The sequence below is a fragment of the Priapulus caudatus genome, unplaced genomic scaffold (genome assembly GCF_000485595.1).
Source record: "Priapulus caudatus unplaced genomic scaffold, Priapulus_caudatus-5.0.1 Scaffold946, whole genome shotgun sequence".
NCBI lineage: Eukaryota > Metazoa > Priapulida > Priapulimorpha > Priapulimorphida > Priapulidae > Priapulus > Priapulus caudatus.
The window spans coordinates 45,648-56,052 of record NW_014578007.1 but is presented as its reverse complement, the minus strand read 5'-3'; the positions used below and the strand labels follow the sequence as shown (position 1 = coordinate 56,052).

At 37.6% G+C, this 10,405-nt stretch overlaps 2 protein-coding genes across 5 annotated transcripts in view; one reads left to right on the top strand and one right to left on the bottom strand.

Moving 5' to 3' along the window:
* The window catches only part of LOC106814572, a 14,082-nt gene extending 6,545 nt beyond the window's left edge, over positions 1-7,537 (top strand). For 2 of the 4 annotated variants that reach the window (XM_014818911.1, XM_014818908.1), the window contains exons 2-10: positions 590-727; positions 1,014-1,154; positions 1,489-1,586; positions 4,653-4,794; positions 5,075-5,139; positions 5,310-5,344; positions 5,590-5,634; positions 6,127-6,222; positions 6,398-7,537. In XM_014818911.1, the coding sequence (XP_014674397.1) occupies positions 660-727; positions 1,014-1,154; positions 1,489-1,586; positions 4,653-4,794; positions 5,075-5,139; positions 5,310-5,344; positions 5,590-5,634; positions 6,127-6,222; positions 6,398-6,544 (837 nt within the window). In that variant the 5' untranslated portion in view covers positions 590-659 and the 3' untranslated portion in view covers positions 6,545-7,537. The remainder of the gene's footprint in view (positions 1-589; positions 728-1,013; positions 1,155-1,488; positions 1,587-4,652; positions 4,795-5,074; positions 5,140-5,309; positions 5,345-5,589; positions 5,635-6,126; positions 6,223-6,397) is intronic. The other 2 variants (XM_014818910.1, XM_014818909.1) reach the window with 2 other exon arrangements.
* Positions 7,538-8,446: 909 nt separating this feature from the next.
* LOC106814566 (small VCP/p97-interacting protein-like) overlaps positions 8,447-10,405 on the bottom strand; it is an 8,931-nt gene continuing 6,972 nt past the window's right edge. The window contains exons 3-4 of the mRNA XM_014818897.1: positions 9,395-9,556; positions 8,447-9,187 (exon numbers count right to left, since the gene is read on the bottom strand). Coding sequence (XP_014674383.1) covers positions 9,176-9,187; positions 9,395-9,556 — 174 coding nt within the window. The 3' untranslated portion in view covers positions 8,447-9,175. The remainder of the gene's footprint in view (positions 9,188-9,394; positions 9,557-10,405) is intronic.

The window sequence follows — 10,405 nt, the reverse complement described above, 5'->3', positions numbered from 1 at the left end:
ATGAAACTTTTTATGTAGCGTAATTATAACCTAAATTAGCTGAAAATAACCCTAGAACCTAGAGTAAACTCTCCCTTTAAGATCTTTAGTTTTGAACTTCAGACTGCGAACTCCCTCATTTTGCTGCGGACTCTCTCTTTTTGAGGGCAGGGAGTCCGTTGGACTCTCTTGTTCACAAGTAAATTTCTACCCCTGCACATATATTATTTGCAGCCTAATGTAAAACTATTTTGATAATTACATCATGCTATTTATACATTCCTATTATTTGAAGAAAATATATACCAATAATACACAATCTTATAGGATTTGAGAGAATGAAGTTTCTACATGAGCCAAAATATGTTATCTGGTTATTTCTCACATGCATGAGTAGTCCGACAAGGCTGTGAGGCTACCGTCAATATATATGTTCTGATCTGCTCATTCACATTCTGTCATGCGTTCTGGTCCTCGGGTCTTTTGATATATTACCGTTTCACGAGGCGGATGCATTCATGAGTGGATGGAAATAAATAAGTAACAATGTTGTTTAGGATAACAACGCCCATTCCACGTAACTAATACGTGTTTGAAATGTCTGCCATAGGGAAGCAGTGCTGTCAGCCCTCACTGCCGCCACAGGGTTGCTATGCATAGCCAGACTGATTAAGTCTCACATGGTTAGACATCATCATATTCATCTCTACATAGTGTTCTACTGCGCTGCCTTTGAGTGCATGTTATTGTAAGTACATACTGTGTCTTACTGTCAAAGAATTTTACCATGTGTGATCAGTAAAGTTCTGTTTGTGATTGGCGAAATTTTTACACTTTAGTCTTCAGTTATTAGTTCTGGTTTCCAAACAGACCGTGATAATAATTTTGCCCTATAAAAGTTTTTACCTGCATGTGGTTGTGGCACAATGGATGCAGCCTATATGTCCAAATTAGCATGAAGTATTAAAGCATACAACTCAATGCAGAAGTGACTGCTTTCTGTGCCTTAACTTAATTTGTGTGACATTATGCAGGGTAATCCACTGGCTGTGGGTGAGTGCATTTGCCCAGCTGGATTTTGCTGCACAGTATCTGAAGTTGGTGCAGTTTCTGGCCGTTTGCCATTTTCACTGGACGCTAGCTGCTAGAATTCTTCATTTGGAGTACCTTTCCAAGTACAGTGCTTTACTCTAATCTTACTAATTATAGTTCACTGTCATGCTGATATTTATTATAAATTTTTCAGTCATCAGTGATACTCAGGTTTATTATGGGTTGCAAAGTTGTCAGACTTGCTTGACCTTTTATTGTTGACCATTATTTTGTTAATTTTTTATAGTAATCATATATCATAACATCATAATATTCGACTTGAAATATATGCTCCAGGTACTTAGCATTCTTTGGTGCACATTTTAAATTAAATTCAGTAGAGAACCACTAGATCGATGTAGATGTAAATATTGTGAAGCTGCACTTTAATATATCGTGCTGTTCTTATGATTTCAGAATAGTGATGCCTGCGATACTAGCTTCATTGATGTACTTCACTACTGTTGTCAGCGTAGCAATCATTGTTGCCAAGAGCACTTGGACAGAATGCCTTGGTGGGTTTACGTGTTTGGTAACATAATTGCTACTTCGATAGACAGTGAAACAAAGAAGGCAATGAAACAATTACTGAGTAGTTCAGTTTATTGCTTAGCTCATTCCTACAGATCTGGTTCTGGGTAATAATGTAGAAATTATTATCTCTTTTAAGTTGGAAGTGGTACAACACCATATTTATTTCAATAGAAAATATGTGATATGCCTAAATTTAAGTTGGTCTTAGTGTGGTCATGAGCATTTCCCCATATACTTTCTATAAATTGATATAGGTACAATAATTTGCTAAACAGGTAGATCTAGGTTAATATGATGGATGACCCATGAGATATGCTTGATGATAGTTTACAGATAACTATAGTTTAACAACTCATACATATGCTGTTGTACATAATGAAAGTGTCAGTGACACTGTATAGCTCACCTTGGGTGTGATGGAAGAGGGAGGGGGGATATATAAAGCAAGAGTATATATGGGAGAACTCCCATTATATTATATAGCATATCTCCCATTATATACTCTTGATAATGATATATATGCATAAGTTCAAGAGCTAATAAATACCTAGAGTGTACAACGGGAAAACGGGAAAATAGTGCTATTTCACGGCAATATTATTCTACTTTGTATGCGGTTCTAGACTAAGTTCATGGTATTGCGTTAAACAGAATTCTTTGCTCTCTAAAATAAGACCAACCGCTTGTCTCTACGATGCTCCTAGGCCGAGATATTGGAGCGTAATTATGCCTCCCACAGGCCTCACGCCGCCTCGCATCCACAATATTCACTATTCTTCTCGCCTTTTGTGGGTCTCGCTATCGTTTTCCGTCGCCGCTTGGAGCACTGATAATTGATGTCACATGCCCAAATTTGGTACTCTTACTACACCATATAGTAACTGAGCTGCATTGTAGAGACTTAATTTAGAAAACATTGCCAGCTCCATCATGACGGGCATTAGCCGTGCTAGGAAAGATAATGGGAGATAAGGGCATAGGCGATGCCCCCGAAAGTCACCGTGATAACCGAAACGCCGTTCATTCATAAAGTTATCGCGGAAAAAAACCGAACTCTCACAAAGCGACTTTCCTAACCCGCAAAAGTCGAGAAGGGTAGTGAATATTGTGGATGCGAGGCGGCGTGAGGCATGTGGGAGGCATGATTACGCTCCAATATCTTGGCCTAGTAGTATCGTAGAGACAAGCGGTTGGTCTCATTAGCTCACCTTGACATCGTCAAGCTGAGCTATTGCCATGGGTCGTCGTCCGTCGTATGTCCGTCCGTCCGTCCGTCCGTTCGTCAACATTTCGCTTCGGTCAACGATAACTCGGGAACCGTTTGGCCCACATGTTTGAAATTGGGTATAGTTGTTACTGCTATGCTCCCATATTACACGTCCTATTTTAAAGCACGCCAGTCGACGTACTTTCGAGCCACGGCAATTTTTTGGCAAAAATTGCAATTGCCATTAGTCTGTTCAGGTTCAACAGATTTTGCTCATTTTTGGTATGTGAATGAATAAGGGCTAGGGGTTTTGATATTTAAAAAAAAATTATGCAAATTAGGTAGGGTTTGGCAATTATATAGCATATTATATAGACACAAACAGTCTGGGGTGTCACACTCGTCTGGTTCGTTTTACAAGATTTCATTGACAATATCTTTAATGCAAAATTGGTATTTCCTCTCCACCCTGCCGATAAAACGTCTATATTAGAGTAAAGTAAAGATTTACAAAACATGTCGGAACGCAGCATAACCTATTTATTTCAAACGCCATCGCTACAAAGTGGGTATAGCGCCATCTACGGTCACAAATTGTGATTCATTTTGGTTTATAAATTATTATTGCGATATACAGATGGCAATCGTTTCTATGATGTACGTCGATGGTTGCTCAATTAAAACTGACTTCATCTTACTAACTCATTTGTGTCCTTTTTTGTGGTGAGCTACAGTGTCATTGACACTTTCATTTTAGAGAGCAAAGAATGCTGCTTAACGCAATACCATGAACTTAGTCTAAAACCGCATACAAAGTAGAATAATGTTGCCGTGAAATAGCACTATTTTCCCGTTTTCCGTACACTCTAGTTATTTATTAGCTCTTGAACTTATGCATATATCATTATCAAGAGTATATAATGGGAGATATTCTATATAATGGGAGTTCTCTCATATATACTCTTGCTTTATATATCCCCCCTCCCTCTTCCATCCCACCCAAGGTGAGCTTCAGTGTCATTGACACGTTTTCCCGTTGTACACTCTAGGTATTTATTAGCTCTTGATAAGTTTTGATACGAAAATAAATGTTTCATATCTGAAAGTCTGAAATCTTGATGAGAGATGGCGCTACGCCTAAATGATCGCCATTTTGGTTTTCGAATATCGCGCAAATAAAAACAATAAAATATTGCAGTCAAATTACTGTAACGAAGAATCTAAAACACAATATTACACGTATATAGGTATGATTGTAGAGTTGTTAACCAGTTAGACGAAATAAACGTAATAGGACGTTGTCATCTCTCCCATAGGAGTAACAACTGTATGCAATTTTAAACATGTGGGTCAAACGGTTCTTGAGTTATCGTTGGCCGTAGGCAGACACTGAAATGCATTTGCATAATTAAAAAATATATCAAAACCTGTATGATATGTTTTGGGGCCAGTCCTCATTCATTCACATACCAGAAATGAGCAAAATCTGTTGAACCTGAACTTGACTTATGGCCATTTCCATTTTTGCCAAAAAGTGGACGTGGCTCGAAAGTAGATCGACTGGCGTGCTCCAAAATAGTACGTTCAAACCTCTCTCATAGGAGTAACAACTATATGCAATTCGAAACATGTGGGTCAAACGGTTCTTGAGTTATCGTTGACCGTAGCCAAATGTTGACAGACGGACGGACGGACGGACGGACGACACCCCACAGCAATAGCTAATCTTGACGATGTCAAGGCGAGCTAATAAAAACAGTTTTCATACAATTCTCAGCTTCAGATTTAGTTTTGTAAATACTGTCACCACCATCAAACGATATATATGCTGGTGTTTCAGAACCGTGGTGGTTGATGCTGTCTGCCCCTGAGTTTATCACAGTGCAGTTCTTCTTCATCGCTGGGATCTACATTACTCGGAAGCTGAACAGAGTTAGCATGATGGAAGATGTAAAGAAGAAACAAAAGTTGGACTTGTGGAGGTACGGGATTGACTGTTCGTATTTCTTACCTCATATTTATGTTAACTATGCTTATATCACAGATTAATAATTAATATCACAGCTTAATAATTTGATGCAGGTCAACATGAAATCTAGCAGGTCACCCTGATAGAGGGACAGGTGCATGATCACATACCATCCCAATTCTAGTAATGAATCTGCATGCAGCAAGAGATAGAAAATGCATATGTATGTGTGATATAATGTGATCACATTTGAATGCTTTTTTAAATAAACATGCTATCTTTCTTTGTTTCAGCGTTATTGTGATTTTTGAGCTATCAGCGACATGTTGCTTGGTTTATGATGCTGTAATGCAGATCAGTAAGTGCAGCTGAAGTATATTCATGCAACTCAAGTTTACTTATCATAGAAATTTCTTATAGGCACCATTTCATATTATTTTAATTCTGAGGCGATGATTTTAGATGTGCAAGAATTGGCCAAATGGCTTTATTTGTAAAACGTGCATACCATTTCTTGTAAATTTTTAGCTGGCAATCACACCAACGGATGCAGCAGTATTTTTGTAAGTATCTAGTTTATTTTGTTAATTTTGTTTGCCTATCTCTGCCTGTTATACTTCAATAGTGGTATCGTCCTGATAAATGAATGCATTTAAATTGCATATAAAGAATGTCAATATAGATTTTTCTGTATTTTATAGTAATTGTTAAGACATCCATGTGCAGATGTAATTGTGTGCTTGTAATATGGGAAGTGTGATCAAAATGATTGAAATCATCACATTCATCAGGTTCATTTTTTATGCAGAGTCATAACCAAACCATCTACTCATTGGTGTTTTTTGGCTTCATGGTGAGTTTGTGCTATATGCATTTAATCAAGATCTAATAATACAATAAGTGTATTTAATGGGAAAACCAGGAAATAGTGCAGGAAATATGGCAAAATTACTCTTATTTTAAATGCTGGTCTGAAACAGTATTGGGTTACCAAGCATTCTTTCCTCTATAAAACAAGACCAACCACTTGTCTCAGTATCAATATCTCAGTAACTTGTTTTAGACCAGCATTTAAAATCGAGTAATTTTGCAATAAAGTAGCACTCTTTCTCCATTTTCCCGTTAAATACACTATGTACTATTAGCTCTTGATTTAATTTTTAATTCAGGTTTTGGTATATTCTACTTTGATGACACCAGCAGCTGAGAAATTAAAACTGCAAGTCATTCTGACACATGTAGATCTGCATCACAGGTATAATAATCCGCTGATGTGTGCTAGTAGATTGTTTTCAAGCAAAATTTTAGTACAAGTGGCGATTAACAATGTTAAAACATCTTTCAGCTGGTGAAGTTCATGCTACCACTCTGGGTGATGCTGTATGTATTCCAGCCTACCTTACATTTGCCACCAGTCTTTGAAGAACATTCAGAGCAACAGGTAAGATGTCCAGACATGTTTATTGAGGCACAAAAGAGTTAAAGTGGTGATTTTAAGTGGAATAATATAGATTTGTATTCTGTAGTTCATACACTATGTGCTTCTGTGGTATAGAATAGGGATGTTGCATGGTGGCATGTGACAGTTAAGTGACTGTTGAACTCATTTATTCCAGACACACAGGCCCACATTTAACTACCAGTCTCCGTACCAGCCGTTGGATGAGACAGCACGCGGAGTCAGTCCTGCTCCTACCCCAGTTCTCCAAGGGTGGGAAACAGAAGCCAACGAGAGGTCACCTTTGGTTCAGGGTAGGCCATGATGATGAAAACAGTATGCGCAAGTCCGTCACAGAGTCACGGTAACATCCTGTCATCCCGGTGCAGTATGGTTGCAAAATCAATGTGAACATGGTGATTGTTAATTGTTAACTATGCTAAAGATCATAGAAGTACTTTAGCTTTTGGCATGTTAACACGTATGTGATTCACATTGCAACTTAGTGAACTGTTAACGACTCAATTGAGAAAACATTATTTCCTGGCAAATGCTATTGATAAGGAAATTAAAACTTCACATAGGTTCTAGTTTAATGTCAGAATTAATTATTATGTGGCTGAGCCATCAATTTAGTTTTTACACTGTAAAATATAAAACCTAGATTAGGTCACAACTTTGTTATGGAATTCACCCACGATATAGCTTATAGAGATATAATTATTTTAATGATTGATATATATTATATATATTATTATACATGTTAATATATATTGATATTTTTGAACGTCAGTAAACGGAAATGCACCAGCTATAAACTGTTAGCGGATGGCTAATGAATTAATGGTCATTAATCTTTGCATAGCTTGAATTGCTGGTACAAATTGTTGGCGAGTCACAGTTGCTGTTCAACTGCACTTGTACACATATACCTGCATAGGAACCTTATTGCATATATGTATATACATGTAAAACACGTGTACAGGCTAATTATTAGTTACAATAAGTTATGATGTTCTTATATTTTAGCGTGGTTTTTAGGTTTTCCTGGAAAATGATCAAACCTGTATATGATACTGTTGCTTAAATAGGTACTGACATATTGGTTGATGGGTATGTTGATTCCATCATATAATCAGTAAATATGGTCCTTGACTATGTAAATTTACTTAATTTCACAAAGTAACAAATTTATGAGCCGTATTGTCATCATATGCATTGTACAGTTGCAATACAATCATCTTTCTATATAATATGGGTGATACACAATTGCTGGCTTACTCGTTTTATCCACAATAGAAAAATACAATATCTTGAACACTTATGTCTATTTCCAGTCTAATGCTATATAATAAAAAGACGTCTATTACATGATAGCATTTATACAAATGTGGACACTCACACGTGTCCAATTAGGGATTGTCTGACAACCATATTATTGTATCCCCCGCGACGAAGTCGGCGGGGATACTATGGTTTCATGTCTGTCCAGCCGCCGCCGCCGCAGACACTTTCCCTTCCGCTCTATAACTCAACCCCTAATTGACCTAGCGTGACCAAACAGTCTACTTACACATCTTGGGGAGAAGGTGCGCAGCGTACCAAAACCACGTCACTGCGGCTTTTATTTGACCTTGACCTTGATCATATTTACCTTCCGCTCTATAACTAAACTCGGCCCCTAATTGACCTAGCGCGACCAAACTTGGTATACTTACACATCTTGGGGAGGTGTGTCGCGTACCGAAACCAGGTCACTGCAACCTTTATTTGACATTTACCTTGACCTTCATCATATTTCCTTTCCGCTCTATAACTCGGCCCCTAATTGACCTAGCGCGAGAAAACTTCGTATACTTACACATCTTGGGGAGGTGTGTCGCGTACCAAAACCCCTAAGGCAACCAATTTTAACATACTTGCACATCTCAGGCAGATGAGTTGTGTAACAAACCTTTGTCTTTGTGACTTATTTAACTTTACCTACCTTCTACGTCCTTACAGAGATATTTCATTCATACTAGATCACGGGGGATACATATGTATAGTTGGCGACAACTGCCCTTTCTAGTTTTATATGCATAGAGTACCGAAGCTAAATGAGTGCTTGTAATATATTGCATTACTAAGAGTAGGTATCTACCTTGTCTAAAACTTTGAATCAACAGTGTTGACAAGAAGATCAATTATTATAGCCCATACAATGATAAAATGATAAAACAATATCATAGATTCAGAAAATTTTACTGACAATGGCATGTTTGATTAATGTTGACACTTATTCTAATAATCCCTAGCATGCGCACTTGCTATTTGCAAGTCCAATGAACTGCCAATTTGGAATGATAAATACTAATTTAGAGAAATATCTGGTCTTTTTGCTGTTTCGTGCTAAATTTGCCAAAGTTCGCATGCTTCCATTATTAATTGAAGAAGGATTGATAAAAGGTTATCAATCTAGTAGCATGTATGAAGTTAAAAAATTTATTTACTAAACTATTTTTTTAATATAAAATACATAGTATGTCAATGGTAGTAAAATTTACACCATGCTATGATATAAAATGTTGCTCTGACTTTGGCCACATGTTCAGCATGAACATTTGTGTATGGCTTAATTTTACCACATTTATTATGAACTATATTATTCTCCACATTTTCCCATTATTCTCTGTGAAGCATTAGATGGTAATGGGCTCTAATTAGACTAGTTAAAACATGACAGAACATTTGGTTTAACAGCCAGCACCTCGTGTAGCCATGAAACGTTAACATTCAGTGAAAAACCAACATCTCACTGCTACTGGCATTTCAGATATTATAAATTCGATCCTTATATATCCACAACTGCAAAACCTGTAGTCCGAAGTTTATCTATACGCAGCTTGACACAAGTTCCATCTATTTACAGTACAAAAGAATAATAGGCCACTATCCTAGTGCAATTGGCTTTTAATTACACTTGCCACTGAAAAATAAAGAAAATATATTAAAAACACGTTATATAACAGACTTTCTCCAGTGTTAAAAGTATTATAAGCTTATAACAATGAAAAAATATATGCAGAAACTGAATCTATTTATAGAAATTTACGAATGCAATTCGTTCGTGCGTATTCGCTACGTAGGAAATTACACGATTAGGAGTTGATGCAGAGTCGGCTCAATAATGTACCTTTAGTGGCATATCACCACCTTCGCCCTGCGGTGCTTTGTTCTCAATTTCTTGGCGCCTTTTCTGCTTTTGCTTCAATTTCTCGGGATCCTTCACCCCGCGACCTTCAAGTTCCTTTTGCCTTCTTTCTGCTGCTTCAGCGGTTTGCCTTCTCCTTGTTTCCTGGGAATGCCAAAAAGTACAATACCATTGTTTACATTAAGCATGTACGTGACGTTTGAAAGACAAATGGAAAAGGAAATTAAAAATCCTATAATGCTAGTTATAATTGCAATTCGTTTCTGTGGTCACGTTCGCATGCTATGAATAATAGTGGTCCTGCATTACCACCTACAAATTATGCCAAAAAATTCTTGACACTCCTAGCGAATCGCAACAAATCCATTGACCACCATAGCACGAAAATCTATGTAAACTGACCATCCACACACGTTGACCAGCTCTCAGCTTACTTGTATGTCGACTACCTCAAGCCAACAATATTAGGACATTGAACATCCCAGTACGGGACCCACTCAGTATGGCAGTGATAAGCTATGATACGACCTGTCTCTGCAGAGCTACGATATCATATGATATCTAGGTTGCGTTGCATGCTCAGACTTCTAGGATCTGAGTATATTGCAAGGTTCTGGCACTTCCCTGTAGCTTAGCCTAAAAACTATAACCGTGAAGCCATTTGCTCTGCCACAGGGGTTTATAGCAAAGTGTAAAGGCAGCTGGTGGGCTATCTTTGCAGCATAGCATACCTAGGGTCCCTATATACAGAGAGTTGCGCCATGACGAGTCGGAAAACTATCGGTCACGTGGTCGCTAGACGACATGTTGTTTCCAAATAGATACGCACGGCTATGGCCGTAAGAAAGTGTACAATTAAATTATCATATGGCGCAAACAATTTGAGTTACATTTCTAGAAATCTAGATACACATAGACACATGTCTTAGCTATAATCTATGTAAATTTTGAGTTTATTGAAGCACGATTAGTCTAATTAATTACTACGGAATA